Below are 21232 nucleotides of genomic sequence, written 5' to 3' on the forward strand. Positions count from 1 at the left end.
TGACTGATATTATTTTATTTTTTTCGCTTCTTGTTTTTTGACATGTTTAAAGAAATTTTTCAAGTTTTTCTAGTCAGTTAAAAATATATACATAATAAGTCTTTTTATAAAATATTTATTAAAAATACTGATTAAAATTATCTCATTGGATACAAAATTGTAGTTCAGAACAAAAAAGATCAATTTTTAATTTATTTTAAGTTATTTAAAAACTATTGTTCTAGTTTGGGTTGAAATGTAGATTATCACCAAATAATATTATTGAGCTAATTCTATATAATGAGCTTTTAAAAAATAACAAATAAAATGAAAACATAGATTTTATAACTGTTTCAAAAATTTCCCGGGATCCCGGGAATTCCTGGGATTCCAAAAATATTTTTCCCGTTTCCCGGGAAATTCAAAACCCGGAAAAATTGGACGCCCTATGTACATTGAAATTTCATTTAAAAAAAATCAAATATGTTTAATCCATCCCGAACATGCTAAATATTATTATCAATGTAGAAAAATGCGTATTTCATAGCTTTCAGTTTCAAAATCATTAAAAAATTTAAGTTTTAAAAAAAATATTTTTCGCCCCCTGATTTAGTTTTTTTTTTCGAGAATTATCAGGAACGGTTAAAATAGTTTGAATATTGAACAAGTTTGGTAGACTGCTAGGTGATTTCTTCAGATAAAAACTCCTTGATAGGGAAGGAGCTATTACACTACGGCAAACAAGCTCGCACTTTTTGAAAGTTTGCCTGCTTTGCTTGTTTGCCTGGATTTGTTTGTAGGGGAATAGCATTTAATTCCAGCGTGCCTCTTAGGTTGTCATATCAGCACTTTGACATTCGATTACAGCTCATTAAAAGCATTTTCAATTGAAATCGAATGATAAATAGCTCAATAAGAAGTGAACAAGCAAGTCTCTATCAAAAGTTGTGCAAAATTAGTTGTTTAAATAGTGAAAATCAGCAAATTGAATGGAGCTAGGAGCGAGAGCTTGACTTGCCAAACACACGAGAATTTCCCCCTCATATGTCAGCCTGCATACATTTTGCCTTGTTTGCGAGTTTGCCGCAAACAAGTTTGCGAGTGTGGTAAACTGTCAAACACGGAAAAGTGCGAGTTTGTTTGTTTGTTTGCGGTAGTGTAATGGCTCCTTGATTATATAAATTTAAAAAAAAATCGTGTTTCAACAAGATTTCATTGAATGTTTCTCTAACCCAGATTTGACCTAAAATCTAGATATTTTTAGGAGCGATAATTCTACCCAACCCTCCCCGTTTCCCCACCCCACGGTGTACAATTACCAATTTTCCTCATCACCCGTGAGAGGACCACATCATCATCGTACAAAACAAAACGCATACACATCTCCATATAAAAGCCATTTGTCCGAAAATTTAATCACCACTCTCATGGTAACGTAACATTCACAACAATCACCGAAAATGTATCCCTCCTCCTCCTCCAACAGTCCCCTTAAGGGTCACCTAACGGGCCCGTGCCGTGGGGTGTCCGCGCGCGAGACATTCGGCTGTATGAGAGCAATAAAAATTAAGATATTTCCATTGTTTTAGTGACCCCCCCCCCTCTCTCCCCCCCTTCGGTGTCTCGGGTGGTGTGCGTCTTGAGAAAAAGTAACAACAACAACAACAACAACAACACACAATGACCATATAAAGATATACATACATATTCATTTTCGTGTTTATATTTGGTGGTTGCATGAGAGCAGTTCTCTAGGATTTCGGTCATTCGATTTTTTTTGTATTTTTTAATCCGACTGAAACTTTTTTGGTGCCTTCGGTATGCCCAAAGAAGCCATTTTGCATCATTAGTTTGTCCATATAATTTTCCATACAAATTCGGCAGCTGTCCTTACAAAAATGATGTATGAAAATTCAAAAATCTGTATCTTTTGAAGGAATTTTTTGATCGATTTGGTGTCTTCGGCAAAGTTGTAGGTATGGATACGGACTACACTGGAAAAATAATACACGTTAAAAAAATTTGGTGATTTTTTATTTAACTTTTATCACTAAAACTTGATTTACAAAAAACACTATTTTTAATTTTTTATTTTTGATATGTTTTAGAAGGCATAAAATGCCAACTTTTCAGAAATTTCAGGTTGTGCAAAAATCACTGACCGAGTTATGAATTTTTAATCAATACTGATTTTTCAAAAATCGAAATTTTGTCGTAAATTTTTCAACTTCATTTTCGATGTAAAATCAAATTTGCAATCAAAAAGTACTTTACTGAAATTTTGATAAAGTGCACCGTTTTCAAGTTATAGCCATATTTAAGTGACTTTTTGAAAATAGTCGCAGTTTTCATTTTTAAATTAGTGCACATGTTTGCCCAGTTTTGAAAAAATATTTTTGAAAAGCTGAGAAAATTCTCTATATTTTGCTTATTCGGACTATGTTGATACGACCTTTAGTTGCTGAGATATTGCAATGCAAAGGTTTAAAAACAGGAAAATTGATGTTTTCTAAGTTTCACCCAAACAACCCACCATTTTCTATCGTCAATATCTCAGCAACTAATGGTCCGATTTTCAATGTTAATATATGAAACATTTGTGAAATTTTCCGATCTCTTCGAAAATATTTTTGGAATTTTCAAATCAAGACTAACATTTCACAAAGGCCAAACATTCAATATTACGCCCTTTTAAAATGTTTGTCTTGATTTGAAAATTCCAAAATATTTTTTCGAAAAGATCGGAAAATTTCACAATTGTTTCATATATTAACATTGAAAATCGGACCATTAGTTGCTGAGATATTGACGATAGAAAATGGTGGGTTGTTTGGGTGAAACTTAGAAAACATCAATTTTCCTGTTTTTAAACCTTTGCATTGCAATATCTCAGCAACTAAAGGTCGTATCAACATAGTCCGAATAAGCAAAATATAGAGAATTTTCTCAGCTTTTCAAAAATATTTTTTCAAAACTGGGCAAACATGTGCACTAATTTAAAAATGAAAACTGCGACTATTTTCAAAAAGTCACTTAAATATAGCTATAACTTGAAAACGGTGCACTTTATCAAAATTTTAGTAAAGTACTTTTGATTGCAAATTTGATTTTACATCGAAAAATGAAGTTGAAAATTTTACGACCAAAATTTCGATTTTTGAAAAATCAGTATTGATTAAAAATTCATAACTCGGTCAGTGATTTTTTGCACAACCTGGAAATTTCTGAAAAGTTGGCATTTTATGTCTTCTAAAACATATCAAAAAATAAAAAAAAATTAAAAATAGTGTTTTTTTGTAAATCAAGTTTTAGTGATAAAAGGTTAAATAAAAAATCACCAAATTTTTTTTTACCGTGTATTATTTTTTCCAGTGTAGTCCGTATCCATACCTACAACTTTGCCGAAGACACCAAATCGATCAAAAAATTCCTTCAAAAGATACAGATTTTTGAATTTTCATACATCATTTTTGTATGGACAGCTGCCGAATTTGTATGGAAAATTATATGGACAAACTAATGATACAAAATGGCTTCTTTGGGCATACCGAAGGCACCAAAAAAGTTTCAGCCGGATTAAAAAATACAAAAATTAAAATTGAAGAAAAAAGACCGATTTCGTAGAGAATTGCTCATGAGCCCGAAAACATTTCTCGGCGTGTAAGTGTGGGGGGTAGGTCAATGAGGTGGGAGGGAAAATCTCTCGCGAAAGAATTCTTCACACACATTCACATTGAACGCAGGAGGAAAGTCACATTAAGATTAGGATCGTAAAAAAGCCAAAAATTTCCCCTCTGGATATCATCTTCATTTCATCTCTGTCTTAATTTTTGTTTTCTGGCCCCCAAAAATGACCCCTCGTCGGTGTGTGTGTGTGTGTGTGTTTGCGTTTTGCACGGAGGAAAAATCCACCGTTAGAAAGTGTGTGTGCACGGGTCGCGTTTCGACGCGGTTTTTATTGGGACGGGAAAATTTTTTGGGCACTTGTATTTTTCGACGGTCGAATGGAATTATATTCTTTTGTTTTCTGATTGCGACCTCGGGTCCCACACGCACCGCCGAAAAGTGGCAGCCGCAATTCCGCGGGGGTCGTTAATGATCCACATACTTATACGAGATGAAAGAGAGGGTGGGGAAGACCCCCCGTTTTGGAATGGAGAAAAATGTTATTTTGCACTGTAATATATGTGAGAGATTTGGAGGGGCCAAAGTGGGCTGATTTTTTTTGGGTCTGTTTCAATCAAGTTGGTGCCTTTCTCTAAGCCAGGTTTTGTATAGTTTTGTCAATGTAAAATTTAAAGATTTTTAAACATCTAAAACGAAAATTCTAAGTATTGCAATTCATTTTCGAAAAAGATAAAACAAATATTTTGAATATACATTTGAGCAATTCTTTACGAAATCGGATCGGTCTTTTTTCTTCAATTTTAATTTTTGTATTTTTTAATCCGGCTGAAACTTTTTTGGTGCCTTTGGTATGCCCAAAGAAGGCATTTTGCATCATTAGTTTGTCCTTATAATTTTCCATACAAATTTGGCAGCTGTCCATACAAAAATGATGTATGAAAATTCAAAAATCTGTATCTTTTGAAGGAATTTTTTGATCGATTTGGTGTCTTCGGCAAAGTTGTAGGTATGGATACGGACTACACTGGAAAAAATGATACAAGGTAAAAAAAAATTGGTGATTTTTTTATTTAACTTTTTATCATAAAAACTTGATTTGCAAAAAAACACTATTTTGTTTATGTTTTAGAGGACAAAATATTTTCAAAATTTTCAAATCAAGACTAACATTTCAAAGGGGCAAAACATTCAATATTACGCCCTTTTAAAATGTTAGTTTTGTTTTGAAAATTTTGAAAATATTGTTTTCGAAAAGATCGGAAAATTTCACAAATGTTTCATCTTTGAACATTGAAAATCGGAACATTAATTGCTGAGATATCGACATTGAAAATGGTGGGCTGTTTGGGTGAGACTTAGAAAACATCAATTTTCCTGTTTTTAAACATTTGCATTGCAATATCTCAGCAACTAAAGGTCGTATCAACATAGTCCGAAGAAGCAAAATATAGAGAATTTTCTCAGCTTTTCAAAAATATTTTTTTCAAAAGTGGGCAAACATGTGTACTAATTTAAAAAATGAATAACTTCGACTATTTTCAAAAAAGTCACCTAAATATGAGTTAACTTGAAAACGGTGCACTTTATCGAAATTTCACTTAAGTACTTTTTGATTGCAAATTTGATTTTACATCGAAAAATGAAGTTGAAAAAATTTTGCGCCAATATTTCGATTTTTTGAAAAAATCAGTATTGATTATAAAATTCATAACTCAGTCAATGATTTTTTGCACAACCTGGAAATTTCTGAAAAGTTGGCATTTTATGTCCTCTAAAACATATAAAAAAAAAATAGTGTTTTTTGCAAATTGAGATTTAGTGATAAAAAGTTATATAAAAAATCATCAATTTTTTTACCGTGTATCATTTTTTTCCAGTGTAGTCCATATCCATACCTACAACTTTGTCGAAGACACCAAATCGATCATAAAATTCCTTCAAAAGATACAGATTTTAAAATTTTCACAAATCATTTTTGTATGGACAGCTGCTAAATTTGTATGGAAAATTATATGGACAAACTAATGATGCAAAACGGCTTCTTTGGGCACACTAAATTGCTCTTCTTGTTAAATTTGACAGATTTTATCGTTCTGCCGTAAATTTAAAAGCTTATTTTTATTGAATTAAATATTTTATTTCCTTTTTTAAACAATTTTTTTAGCACACAAAAGGCTGATATGAAATTCTCAATATTTTTTTTAGAAATTTGTAAATCACTTTAATTGCAGAAAGCCCGTAATAATTTTAATATTATTATTTCTTTACCGTTTGCAAGAAGATTTCACATTTTTGATCGTCAAAATTACAATTGTTTATTTTTTCATGGTATATTTGATAGAATCGGTTCATAGATGACCACATAACTTTTTTAAACAACATAACTTTTCCAAAAGGTTGAAAAAATATTTATACAAGTCGTTTTTATCTACATTTTACGTCAAAAATCAATCCAGCCCGCGGGTTGGACCAATTTTTCACTAAAAATTTACATAAAAACAACCTGCAAAAATATTTGTACAAACTTTTGTTAAAGTTATGTTCACTGGTCATTTGAGAACCGATTCCATCAAATAAACCATGGAAAAATTGGTAATTGCTATTTTGACGATCAAAAATGTGGAAATTAAGCCAAAAAGGTTGGGCAGGCCTGATTAAAGTCAATACATATATTTGCCCTTTGAGTTTTTGGAAAATTTTGAAGAGAGGATATATTTAAAAACTTGAAATAATATAAAAAATTTAGCCAAAGTGCACTAGACTCATAGATATTTGGTTTCAAAATATGTTATGAAAATTATATTTTTGTTTTGCAATATTTGAAATTGCTTATCGAAATGTCACAATAATAATAAAATTAAACTGTTTATAATTCATATGAGTGAAATCACTGAACAATACCGTGAGAACCAAAAAACCCCGTTCTTTTTTCGACATATTTGTCAGTTTTTGTTTCGAAGAGGGGGAGCGCATCTTTAAATTCATTTCAATTAAAATTGTAACAAGAGAGACTACCGAAAACCAAAACCTCACGGTGGGAAACCCGCGCGATTAAGACGAGCTCGTCATAAATTATTAATCACTCGCCAGTGCTTAAGCAGGTGTAGCAAGTTGAGCTTTTTGGAAAGAGAATTCAGCTTTAACCACGCGCACTGGTCAGCTGTAATTATGTGAGAGCCGAGCGCAATAAATCGCCGATGAAAATATGTATGCGTTTTTGGTTTTGGGGGGGTGGAGAGAAGGGGATTATCGTTGAAATTGCAGATTTTGGAAAGGTGGAATTTTGGATTTGTTGAAAGCTTGAGAACTAAAGCGTGGACAAAGTGCAAAAAAAATACAGGTTCATAAAAGCCTTAAAACTAGAATTAGTAGTTGACAGTTGACAATTTGACAGGTTGACAGGTTAGTGTTGTAAGAAAAAATTGTACTTACCAAAAATCGTTGAAAAATACTCGAACTAAATCACTTGTACTTACCACTTACCACCGGAACTTAATATCAAAACTTCAGTTAGATTGCATGCGGTATATCATTTCTGAAGTCCGTAATTGAGAAGACATCTAACATTTCAACACCTTTCTTTACAGTGTTCTCCCTGGACTCGCCGCTCGGTCTCTTCCCGCCGGGGATGGACCTGGGCAAAAACTACAGCCCACTGATGGAGATGTCCGACCCGCGTGGTATGCACCACGACGGACCTCCGTTCCTGAAACACAAGAAAAGTAAGTACTCCAAACAACTTTGCAGTTAGCTTAAAAAAAACTCAAACTAAAACACGTTAAAGCACTGCACTGCAGTGGGCTCGTCATTATCATCGATGTAACCTTCCACGGCGGTGTACACGATGATTGAAGAAGCGACTGGTCTGAAAGTTACAACCTTCAAAAACCACGTTTCCGTTCCCCCGAAAAAAATAACAGAAGACTCTAGACGAAGTTTTTCCCAGCCCCACGTACGACGACGACGAGGATATGAAATTATCGTTTTTTTGCTGCTCCTCACAGTGGAAGCTCATTGAGGTCGGGAAAACGGCGCCGCGGACTCCTCATATTCATAACGATGTTTATAAAACTTACATGTCCCAGAGTGGAACCTCCCCGGGCGTGTCTCCTTCCTACTTTTTGTTTCTGGTCGCCACAGGTTCAAAGTTCGTGGAAATGCTCGTCCTCGTGCGCTTGAACGAAATTTTTGGCAGGGGGAAAAACAAAAAAACAAACCGATTTTTTTTTGGCGGAAATTTGCCCAAATAAAATCGTATGGCGAGCTCATACGAAGAGATATATTTATGTGGAAGTCTCACTCTGCCCTCCCCTGCCCGGGAGGGAGCCGAGGGAACTACTTTGTGTGGAGTAGCGAGCTCTCTTTCTGTGTTCATAAATTTTCGCCACAAGTTGGCAAAGTGCCTATGAATGCGGTGAGGCTTTTCATCATCTACCACGTAGGGGGAACGAAACTGAACGTAGGTTGGTGATGATATGGTATATGAAAATTGTGGAAAAAGCTTTTTGAAAAGACCTTTTGTGAGCTCCACATGAGGTCGTTATCTTCAAAACAACTTTTTTTAGTCTATTGACAGGTTGACAGAACACCTTCCACTACTTACCCAACTCTGCTTGACGACTTAACGTTAAACTGCTTCTAAACATTTCAACGTTAAAGTTCTGGAACACATACATACTACACTATTTGGTACTCACCTGATTTCGAGAAGTTCCTTTCCATTTGTTTAGGTACCTTGGATTTGAAGTCCGTAATTGAAAGGTCATTTTCGAATTTTTGAATCACTAGCCTTCCTAAACTTCAAATTTGACGTCCGTTTTAGAGGACACTTGTAGATTACAACATCTTAACATGAATCGTTTGCATTCATGGTGCAATGTTCTCAAAGTTATGATACAATGAAATCCAAGATCTTCACACTTTCGCCCAATACCGCATAGAGAAAGCTCATCAAACGCTTTGATGTCCAAAAACCGCGTCGGAATCCCCGCCGAAATACTGCAAATTCCTAACCTAACCAAAGCAACAAAAAAAAAGCAGATCACCACTCCAACTGCAGGTCGTCGTCATCTAAGACGATCACGATCTTCCCCCTCTTCGCGTGTACAACAATTCGGCGGCACCTCTCTTTAAGCCATCGATCTACAAGCTTTTCGCACGACACACAACCTCCTCCTTTGATCTGGAACCGCCCTTCCCCGGCCATGTGTTGATCCCTCCACCCCCCTCAAACCTTCTGGAATGATATCTGCCCTGTGTCGTGAATTCCAGCATCTCTCACCAGCATCCAGCCGTTTGAGGTTGGTGCCGCGCACTCTTATCTCGCTCGAAACCTCCGACGTTGAAGTCCCTCTCTGAGGGTGAGATGATTAATAATTTCCCACATTGTCATGTGAGCTTGGTGGGATCATTTATCTAACCCCCACCGCGTCAATCGAGCGTTTTATTGCTTTCAAAAGTTTTTCGGCAACCCCCCCCTCAAGCTTAACATATGAACTGTGAAGCTACTCCCCAGAAAAGTTACGAGGCAGCGCAAGCTTGTTTGTTTTCGACTTCGTCATCGTCCTCGTCTTCGCGTTCATCGTTAACTCAAGTTTTCAACGTTTATGATCGTAATTCATACCTAATCAGTTAAGGAGAGGAGCAAACGCGCATCTCGCGCTCTTGAGCGTGGGGAGCGATGGCTTTTTGCGTTGGGCTGATCGGGTTACGATAAAGATGATATGAATAATTTTATCACGAGTTGCGGGTCGTGAAAAATTACGAGGAGGTAGGATTGAGTGATTATGGGAGAGGGAGGGAGATTTTGGGGTTGGGACGAGGTGTGATAAATTGATGCGAGTGAAATTGGCAATTATGGAGGGGCGTTAAAAGTTTGTGTGATGGAATTAGCAGATTGAAGGGTGTGAGCTTAAGGACTATGGGTTATTGATTGACTGGTTGACAGGTTTGACTTGTTAGTATTGACTGAATACTTACCATTTGTCTAAAAAAGTCTGCTACTCACACTTTTTGTACTTACCTTAAAACATCAAACCGCCGATATTGCTGTTATAAGTCTTAAGATTTGAAGTCCGCAACTGAGATGTCACCTTAAAATTTTTGTTACTTAGCTTCAAATTTGTTCAGCTTCATAAAACTCAAGCTTTCATTTGATGAATCTGAAGTCTGTACTTGAAAGGTTGATAATTTTTGTAATCATTTGATATACGATATCGTCAGAATCCATGCTCTTACACCTTGCTGTTATCGATAACTAACTTGAGTTTTTAATATTTACTGACTTATAATTAGGCTTGAAAATCGGTTTCCAACACTTCATTTCTACTTCCATGAAAAGATTAGGATACTTCGATTGCTTTCACAATTCTCAATACACACCTAAATTATCTAAGATGATTCAAATAAAAAGGTTTCTGTTCAGAGAAAAAATGAATTTAAACCTGAGCAAGACAAACAAAAAACATTTTTTTTAATTATTTATCACGAAAATCAGATTGAAAGAAATATTTTTTTTAAATAATGTATTTTTTGATTTTTTCTTCAGTTTTATTTATGAATGAAAGAGCTTTTATTATAAGACACTTAAATGATAAAATCCATACTTGAAAGTTTACCGAACAATTGTACCGCCTGAATTTACTTAGAACCTATTTTCAATTCCAAACTTTTTCCCGATATTTCAAGAATTATTCCAAACAAAATAGATCAAATTATAAAAAAAAAGTCAATCAATCATCGAACAAACTATCTAAATTAATTTAAAAAATCAAACTATTGTAAATTTTTGTAGAAATGAAACAAAACAATACGTCCTAAAAAAACTTTAAAAATAAAAGCAGTCTTTAAAACCCCGAAAAGTTATAAAATACATACAATGTCAAAATTCACTCGAAAAATCACCAAATATGAAATAAAATGATTCAATTGGAAACAAAAGGTACTACTGAGAAATAGTTAAAAATAATTACATTTCAAATCCAATTATAAAATTTATGTCAATAATAATGTTCAATAATATGATAAAAATAACTATTTTTTGAAAACATTTTACAAAAACTTAATTCAGTATTATTTTTTAAATGATCAACCCTTAACAATCCAAGCTCTTTGATCTAAAAACCAAAAAAAATCAACTAATTTTTGATGTTCAAAAAGAATTGGAAAGAAGAACTATAAAAGTTTTCGAAAATTTTAGTGTTGCAAGTTTGACTTGTGTTATGTGACTTCACCAATATTTTTACAAATGTGATTTTTTAGAGGTCAACTTTAGATGTATTTTTTACTAGCATTTCCTATATTTTAAGCAAAAAGAAGTATGCAGTATTTTTGTAGTGTCCCAGACTCTGCCCTACGCATTTTTTTACAATTTAAATGATACCATATTCTGTTGCAGAAAACGTAAAAATACATGCAAAAAAATGAAAAAGTGACTTAATAACATAAACACTACAAAGGCAAAAGGTTATTTTGGTAGTTTGTAGAATAGGCCTGATACTGCCAAAAATTAACATTAACTAAACAAGATAAATGCAAATTAAAAACTAAAAATGAAACAAGAACAGTATGAAACAAGAAAACAAAAGTTTTTGTTAGAACCAAATTTGATCAAAATGACCTCCTGATCACGGAAAAAAATCTTAAAAAATTTGACAATACTATATCAAAGATATATCTTTGATATAATATTGCTTTGAAACAAAGTTTATTCTAAATGTTTGATGGATCACATTCTTTAAACTTATGTGTAAATCATTGAAACATTTAATTTTATAATTTTTTTATCATTGATATTTTTTCTTATTATCAAAGCGTTAAAAATAATTCCATTTATTTCAAATAGAACGTCACACGATTGGATTTTATTTGATTTTATTTCCGATAAATGAAAACAAACTAAAAAATAAAAAAATTATGCATTAACTTCATGAATTAGGTTAAAATTTTCAATGTGATAATTGGTTTTTTATATAAGGCATATTCAATAGAACGATAACTATTCGATGGTCATAATTGTTGAAATTATGTTCTATTTTCAAAATAATTCATAAAAATTCACATAAAAATCATAGTCGAATACATGCTATTATGATCAACCAATATTTATTAGGATTTTTAGTGTCTTAAATAGCCCTTACATTCTCAAATAGATAAAACTGAAGGGAAAAACAAGTTTTTAAACAGTTATGCTAATAATTCCCAACTTTTGACAAAAGAGAAAAACAGAAGTTTCCGATTTTTCCGAATTTCTGGCGTGAGGGGCCACTCTGAAAGAATGCTCTTGTTTTAAATATTAGAAGTTAGTGTGAATTCTATTTCATTTATGGAAGGGGTTTTGAAAGTTGATTTTGCCAATAGAAATTCAAATTATGAAAGCTTAGGAATATCTGTTAGTGGTTGACTGTTAAATTGACATTAATGACTTGACGAAGGCCTCGGAAAAATTTCACTTCGGATAATCGATGATGAAAACATTTTTTTTTGCAATTCCCTCATGAAACTACTTACTTTTCCTGTCATTCTTGAACGATGAAATAGCCTACTTTTCTGTACCAAAAATAACAGAATCGAATAACAACACTTTTCAAAATAAATGCTGAAAAGTTCTAATTTTCAGCACTCAAATGGGTGCTGAAAAGTTGAGCTTTTTAGCACTAGTTTCGAAAAGTAACACTTTTCAACATTTTTTTGATTTAAACGATTTATTGACAAAATACATGAAAATTTGACATAAAATTTCACTCAGTGTGTGTTTTTTGGAATTGCAAAAAATGTTGTATGGAACTCGTTGCAAAACTTGATTTTTTCAGCACTCTTCGTATTTATCCAACTCGGTGAACCTCGTTGGATAAATGTACGACTCGTGCTGAAAAAATCCTCTTTTTGCAACTTGTTGCAGAAAAGAAAAAAACATGAAAAAGTCCCATACAAACCTTTGGATAATCGAACTTCGGATAATCGAGTCTGGAATGTATTGACAAAGCACTTATTATGAAAAATCAGCTTCAATCATTTTTTTTGTACTTACCTGAACACTTCAAATCATCTTGACTACCTTCAAGTAGAATCAGTAGTATAACAACTATTTAAAAATGAAGTCCGTAATCGAAAAGTCATCTTTTACTATTTAGATACTTGTGATTCCTAGTACGATCTCTTTCAAAGTTACTTAAATTTGAAGTCCGTAATTGTGCTTAGAATCGCTTAAAAGTATCCTTCTTTATGTTGTACCCCCAAGGTCTGAGGTTTAAAGCTTTTAAAATCCCACTAAAAATGTCAAAATAAACATTTCAAGCTTAATTTGACACAGGCGCGATCTTCAGAGGATCACCCCCCAAAAACCGTCAGGTTGGCGCCAATAATTGAGACATTACCGCACCAAAACGACCATTCAATTACTCAAAAACAATCATTAAAGATCAGCTGGGCCAGACCAGACCTTTTGCGTCGACCCCGCGCTCGGAGACCCTGCGGCGATCTCCGATACATTGGCACTTGATGATGGTAATTTCGTCAATATTTGCCTATGGAGAACCTGCAGGTGCCGAGGGGACTTCGAGGGGGCGCCCGATTGATGAATTTTTATCTGATTTTACAAGCTCACCTATCGACGCCACGCCACCCACAGCTGGTTCCCCTCGATCTTACCCCGATCGATTGTGCAAAGTTGCTGCGGCTGCGGCCAGAAAGGTTACCTTCCCTATTGGCACAGATCTTGAGCGGGGTGGGGAACCCCGAAACAATAGTCGAGCTGCGCTCGCTCGGTGGTATTTCACCTTTCACGTGCCGTTATTGCACCATTATTTGCATATAAAACTTGATGGTGCGACTGCGATTGGGAAGGGTGGTTACGACCGGGGGTTGAGGAAGGTTGGAAGATCAACCCACCCAAAGCGAAATCGCCCCCCTGCGCACAGCACAAAAAACCAACAACGATCAACGATCTTCTTCGTCCTACCACTAATCGAATATATGTTAATCGATTAGTCTATTGGCATATTAGCGTCGGTAATCCGCTGGCGCCCCCTTCTTCTCCGTCGACGAAGAATGGGCCGTTTTGCGCTGCAGTTTTCGGGATTATTATCTTATTGCCTTGCCTCACCCCCGGCCATCCCGGGCTTGTATGTTCAACCCCGGCGAGAGGGGCCCATCAAACCAGAACTAATTTGCCTATGGTTCGATTTCTGTGCATCAAGTGGTGGGTGTACCCTCTTCTTTGCTGATCTGCGGGACTAACCGCTTCATTGGAGGAGTCCAGGGGGGAGATCCGCGATGGATTATTGTAATTACGCAACGTTATTGGTCGTAATGATCGATCGGGGGAACGGTCTCTCTCCCCTTGGGGAGAGTCCGGTCCCATTATGTGGAACATACGGTCGAGTTATCGCGATCGCGCAGGAACGTGCGATCCGGGTAATTGTTTTGACATTAAGTTGATGGCGCTGGTGGCACTTGCGCGAAATCCCTGGATTGAGGTCTGCGTAAGCCCCGGCCAGGACCAACGACTTGTTGACAGGTTGACAGAGTTGACAGCACTTGGACACTTTTGGTCGTACTTACCTGAGAGCCTACCACCTTTATCAGCTTCTGATCTCACTTTTTAACACTCACTTGGTACTTACCTGATTTTGCTCAAAATTTCAAATTCAGACACCGAGTACTACAAAGTTGAAGTCCGTAATTGAAACGTCATTTTTCTACACTAACTAGTACTTACCTCAAAAACAAGATCAACGACCTCATTAAATCCCACCTACCTTCTAGTTGAAGTCCGTAATTGAGGTGTCACTATCGTACACTCCCAATTACCACCAACAATGTATCGTCCGTCTGCCAAAAGCATTCCCCACACATTCCTAGGTCCCGAAAACTCACTGACCCAAATCGGGCGGGCGGCCTACCTTCAAAGAGCACCTCACACAGCAGACATTGAGTCTAAATTGTATCACCACATCACAGAGAACCTCCCGGCAACAATGTTCTCAAAGTTGGCGGCGAGAAAGTTCCCACGCGCCGATTCTTCGCGCCGTGAGTGATCGAGGTAATTCAATTGCCCCTCTCGTGTTCGTCCAGAAATCGCGGGCTCCACCAACGTTGTGTCGTGTTCTGCTGCTCACCGGAAGTAAAGCGCGATGTGGAGAGGTGGAGAACGTGAACGCTGCGCGCGAGTCTTAATCGAGTCATTAGATCTGGGTGTAAAGTGTATATCATTTCGCGGTTGACGGATTGGGATGGGTGATGGGAAGGAGAAGGGGTTTGAGTAGTGTTTTTTGGTTGAAAGCTATAATCATGTGTGATTGAGGTGTTGTCATTAAATTTGGAAATAATATGTTTCACATTGTTTGGAAACAATAGCTCGTAAAATAATGATATCATACAAAAAAATGAGAAATTGTACAATATATTGGTTAATTTTGACAGATTTTTAAGTTTTTTCGATATTGTTATATCTCCTACTGGCATAGTTGCATACATAGTCGTCCTAAATTTCGAATAGATCGACTCTAAAAACCATGTCGTTTTTCAAAACCGGCAAATTTTGACAGGGTCTTTCCTATTTTTTTTTTTATTAGGACGACAATACAAGTCAAAATAAGTCTTTTGGATCGTAATCAGAACAACGCATTGAGCTGACTTTTTCAGAACAAAAACTTTTTTTTCTTCATTTGATATTTATCTTTCATTCTCTGCCAATTTCTTGAGTAGTCCTTATCTCAAGTAAGGTCTATTTTTTTTATTTTATTAATAACTGTTAACACCTTTTGACTGATTTTAACAGTGTCGTTGCAACTTGCTTAATAGAACAAATGATTTTTTCGATGAATAATTGCAATCCTAACTATCTTACCATTTTCGATTTTGTTACATCCTTTTTAGCTAATTTTGAATTGAATCGATTAGAATAATCATGCAAGTCAAAACTTACTTATTTTAAATGTGTTTCTTTAAAGTTTAGCATTTTTTCATCATTTTCATTTATGGACTTGTTTTGGAGGTGTCGTACTGATTATCAAATATGCGATCAATTGCTCAATATTTTTATACTTTTTTTGTTATCGTTTAAAATTATTAATTCTTTTTTCTTGACTTTTTAAGTAGAATCGTACTTTTATTGCATTAGGTCGACAGCACAAGCTTAAAAATATCATGTCAAGTGTTTTTCACATTTTTTTTTTTAAATTTCGAATTTGTTTTATCACCTGTTTAAGGGTGCACAGCAACCAAGGAAGTTGTTGTCTTCTTTTACCAAAATTGTTAAACTTACGGACCCAACCCTGCAAAAACCTGATTGTAAAAATAGTCAAACTTTGTTGAAAATTATTTGGTAGGGAATGAATCAAAAATTATGTCGATAGTTCCCGTAGTTTTGAAGATACTAAAATGTCTGTAACAAAAATCTTGGTGCAAAAAGTCTGGCTGATGTGCACCGTTAAGCTATTTTTAGAGTGTCGTCTATATATTTGATTATGCTGACAATTTTTTGTCAATTTTTGGTTTTGTTTGTGAATGGATAATCAACTTTTGTTTTGCTTTGTTGAGTTTTCGAATATATTTTGAAATTTCATTTATCAGTTTCTGACGAGTTGATCTAATCTGAACTTAGGACGACACTTCATGATGTTTCACAAGTTTAAACAATTAACAGGTTTCAAAATTAGCTCAATTTGTTTTAAAAACACGAAAAAAATGGACATGACCCCTGGGCGAAAATGAATTTCTGATTGCTATCCAGTGACAGCATGGTCTTTTGAAGCTCACCAACAAAAGACTCAGTTGTCCGAGGATAATTGACAAATTGACTGGTTGACAGATTGACAGCAACAGCTTTCCACTAAGATCACTAATAATCACCACTTTTGACTACACATCATTTGATCACATCTGCTTCGTTACCTACCTTGTGAATGATGTCCTTAAAAAAGAAACCTATCAAAGTTTTAAAAACTTACCTGATAACCTCAATACTGCACGTTGATTTGGTCATTTTGACTTTTAGTGCCTTGACGTTGACGTCCGTAATAGAGATCATCAATGGGTAATTCTCTACCAACTCACACGAAATCGGGAAAAGTTGCCGACCCCTCTTCGATTTGCGTGAAACTTTGTTCTAAGGGGTAACTTTTGTCCCTGATCACGAATCCGAGGTCCGTTTTTTGATATCTCGTGACGGAGGGACGGTACGACCCCTTCCGTTTTTGAACATGTGAAAAAGTAGTGTTTTTCAATAATTTGCAGCCTGAAACGGTGATGAGATAGAAATTTGGTGTCAAAGGGACTTTAATGTAAAATTAGACGCCCGATTTAATGGCGTTCTCAGAATTCCGAAAAAACGTATTTTTCATCGATAAATCATTAAAAAAGTTTTAAAAACTCTACCATTTTCCGTTACTCGACTGTAAATTTTTTTGGAACATGTAATTTTGAAGGAAATTCAATGTACTTTTCGAATCTACATTGACCCAGAAAGGTCATTTTTTCATTTAGAACAAAATTTTTCACTGTGTGAGTTGGCGGAGAATTAACCCAATCCAAATTTTTCTCAAATTCTTAATACAAGAGTCCATTATGTATTTATGTCAAATTTGATGCCCTAAAATGGAGCACATGCCAGTTTCTGGCAAGTTGCCCAAATCTTTGTTGAAGATAATAAATACGTAGGGGTCGTCAAAATTATTGGTTAGATCGACTCTCCAAAACTACTCATTTTACTCGTTTTGATGACCAATTTTTATCATATTTTTAAAGGTTTCACCACTCATTGAAGCTTGAACAGTGAAGTCGTCCTATTTATTAAATTATAGTTTGAGCACCATCAAATTCTGGAAGTTTAAAAAAGCGGAGTCGTCCTAATTGAAAATTAGGTCCACTCTCTTAAATCTGCTAGTTATGCTTAATTTTCATGATCAATTTTGATCATTTTATTAGCGTTTCACCACCATCAACTCAAGGAAGTTAAATCAATAGAGTCGGCCTAATTGTTGACTAGGTCGACTCTCCTAAATATGTTAGTTCACTCAATTTTCATTTCACAACTCCAACTCCCGGTAGCTCCGATCACCATCTTACTCCCAAAACCCAACAATGTTATACAAATCGTCTTTCATCACCCCCTCACCGCCAATCAGATCTATTGCCGAATCCCGGAATCTCTCACCGTCACTCACCGATACCGCAGCGATTATCCGCGCGCAGATCTGGCCACCGCACACAAACCCCTCTCAAATTACACGTTCGCCGTGCAGATCATCTCCCCGAAGAAGAAGTGTCTAGCCGGGGTCTAGGCAAAACCAAAACCGAAACGAAACCGTCGACCAAGTCGACAAACGGCAGCAGCGCCCGCGCGATAATAAATTATCATTTTATTCTTTTCTGATGTGATTTATTGTCGGTTTTTGTGTGTTGATACCGAGACCAGCTTCTGCGCGGCCAGACCTTGGACGACGACGATGCTGCTGCTACAATTCAGAGGTTGAGACCACTTTGGAAGCTGGTGGCGGAGGCCGGTTATGATACATGGTTTTGATTCACTGTGACAACCTGACTAATAATGGGCCTTTCCGCTCAAGCTTTGATGTGATGGTCGTTGGTTAATTCCATTAGTGCGCGATGGTTGATTTGTTTACGGTTTAAAACAAGGCAACATTGCGGCAACTTGGTCGCGCAGGTGTGGTTGAGTAGGTGGAAAAATATAAAAAAAACATAACTATGCTTCTTGCCCGCGACACATTTCGGTCAGTGTGGTTTTTGAGAACCTCGAACGCAACACGTGAACACCGCAGAACATTATCCGGTCCAGCGAGCGAATCAATCACCGAGTTGGGGTCTGATCTTGTAACAGAAAACAGAAGCATTGACCTAGCGCGGAAGAGTCGGTGCCACCCAAGGAGGACGGCGACGCCGGTGAAGCCGTAGATTGCGGGAACACAAGTTGTGACAAGATCGCGTTCTAGGTCGTCAAGGTCCCCGCAAAAGTGCCGAAAGTGATCATGCGCCGGAGTTGTCATCGTGCGATAAACGGTAGTAGTTGGGAGGGAGTGATTAATTGAAGAATTAGAATATGTGTGGTCTTTGTTTTGAGTTAGATTTCGGAGACATGAAGTGCGACCTTGGTCGCGTTAGATTTTCTCACGGAACGACGAAAACATGGCTTTTTGGAAGTGATTATGTGGGTAGAGCGAAGACTTTTAGTCGTCTAACGAAATCGAAATAAGATTGTTTGATAGGAATTTTCAAGCTAGCTCTGAGTGTCGACCTAATCGCAAATTAGGACGACATCCTCGAGTTAGGTTGATTTTTTTCTGGAAAGATGAGTTATTATGAAGCCGCAAGCAATTTTTGGACGAAACATATTAGCTGCATCAATCACTGGTGACAGATTGACTGGTTGACAGAAATGTACTTACCATTTCAATTATTCAGCTTCAACTTTCACAATCTAGTTACACCCAGGCACTTCAAATTTCTACTCTGCTTTTCAAAGTACCCAGAGTTTGAAGTCCGTAATCGAGCAGTCCAAACCTACCTTCTAAAATGCTCGAAAATCTCACTTACCTTTTTAAAAAATCAATCACTTCTAAACATTAATCTATTCTTTCAAGCTTTCCAGTACCTTGAGTTTGAAGTCCGTAATAGAAGAGTCTTTTGGATGTCGTTTTGATGACATCCAAAATCAATCATTTAATGATTGCCAAAATGGTAAATTTGAAGCATCTTTTTACAGTCGTTGCAATTGATAATTAGGACGACTTAATTTTTAAAGAAAATGCTGTTAATTCAAGCATTAAAAAAATTGCAACCACTTCAAAGACATTCCCCGTAAAAAATCTCAGCTCAATCCAACCGAAAAAAATACCTTCCGAAATTCAACCCGTCAATGAACGTCAGTTGTAAACAACTTTACCCCGGAAACCGATCTCTTTTCAGTCGGGAAGTAACCCGAGAAAAGTTTTCACCTACGCTTACAAAAATCCTCTAAATTGCAATGAAAACTTTTCGCAGCTCCCCACCCTCAAACGTGAGTCTCCCTTTAATGACACACGTTGCACATCATCAAACATACTGAGACGACCTTCCCGCCAAAAAAAAACCCGTCCTTCTCACGCATCAGGACGACTGACTTGACGTCTAGTAGCGATTTAACGCATCCTGATAAACTCTCTCGAGCGCACATCCGCTTCCGCTAGGAGTCGAGATATTCGAGCACAAACTTTCGCAAGCGATCCCTACATGAACTTTAGTGGGAGTTGTAGGTGATTGGGGGTGTTCAAAAGGTTTTATTTTGACGTTTAAAGAGCTTGTCGAACTAATTTAAAATTAGGTCGTCAAAAGTTATTTTAGTAGGAATCAAAAGATTTTGGGCGTAAATATCAGTGAGTCGTCCTTGTTTAAAAAAAATCTGACAAAAAAAAATACTTTAAGCAGCCAATTTTGAGGTCAAATACCCATGAGTCGTCCTAATTTCAAATTAGGTCGACATGCCAATGTATGTTTCAAAAGTTCTGAGATTCAAAAGCCTTCAATTTCAAATCTCAGATTTCAAGTATATTTTGTCATTTCGACCTTATTTGAAATTAGGTTGACTTTTAGATATTTGACTTCTTAAGCTTAAAATCCATCTAACTTTTGAATTTGATTGCTTTAAGTCATGTAAGTTTCAGTGTCCGTCCATGATAAACATAAGCATAGGTGCCCACCCGCAGTTGCTACTCCGTTATTGACCAGGACCTCCAGAAGTTACATCCACGATCAATACCGGCGCCGGCCACGACCAGTCGTAGGGTCACGGGAAAGTGGATGGGAATGTTATATGTTATGTGATAGTTTCAGTTTTCGTCCATGATTTTTAAAAATAGATCGACTGGCCAAAACAGGTTTAAAACAGCGAATTTTAAAGTCCAATATCAATGAGTCGTCCTACTGTCATATTAGGTTGACATGCCAAATTTTGTTTCAAATAATTCTGAGGCTCAAAAGCCTTCAATTTCAAATCTCAGGTTTATTTCAAGTATATTTTTGTCATGTCGACCTTATTTGGAATTAGGTCGACTCATTGATATTTTCTTTCTAAAGCTTGAAAACCTTCTAACCATTAAATTTGATAGCTTCCAAGACATTAAAGTTTCCCAATGTGCTGTTTAGAGCATATTTTGGTGAGTCAACCTAATGTTAAAATAGGGACGACTGACTGACGTCAAATATAAACCCAGAAAACATGGTTATATTTGTTTAGGAATTGCATCATTGATAATAATTTAGTCGGTGGTGAGTCGACCATTTTGAAAAAAATGGGAAAACTTACTGATATTTGTTTCCATACGACCTGAACCGAAAATGGGACGACTCACAAATATTTGCTCAAAAAAAGGTATCATAGATCTGCAAAATTTCTTATTTTGTGAGGATTTAATAAAAAGTTTTGAAATTTTGTTTTGTAAGCATAGTTTGGTAAGTCGACCTTATTGAAATTTAGGAATGTTCAAATTCTTCATGTTCAACATGAACCAAAATTAGGAAAACTTGCAAATTTTTGTTTTGTTACAAAATTTTTGTTTCAGAATGGATGATGTTTGAAGCAACATGTTTTTTAAGTCGACCTTGTTAAAAAAATAAAATAAGACAACTAGCT

At 35.9% G+C, this 21232-nt stretch overlaps 1 protein-coding gene across 1 annotated transcript in view; it reads left to right on the forward strand.

The window, feature by feature from the left end:
• The window catches only part of LOC6038374 (protein jim lovell), a 46864-nt gene that overhangs the window by 17704 nt on the left and 7928 nt on the right, over positions 1-21232 (forward strand). The window contains exon 3 of the mRNA XM_038256403.1: positions 7194-7328. Coding sequence (XP_038112331.1) covers positions 7194-7328 — 135 coding nt within the window. The remainder of the gene's footprint in view (positions 1-7193; positions 7329-21232) is intronic.

Source organism: Culex quinquefasciatus, chromosome 2 (assembly GCF_015732765.1).
Source record: "Culex quinquefasciatus strain JHB chromosome 2, VPISU_Cqui_1.0_pri_paternal, whole genome shotgun sequence".
Classification (NCBI taxonomy): Eukaryota; Metazoa; Arthropoda; class Insecta; order Diptera; family Culicidae; genus Culex; species Culex quinquefasciatus.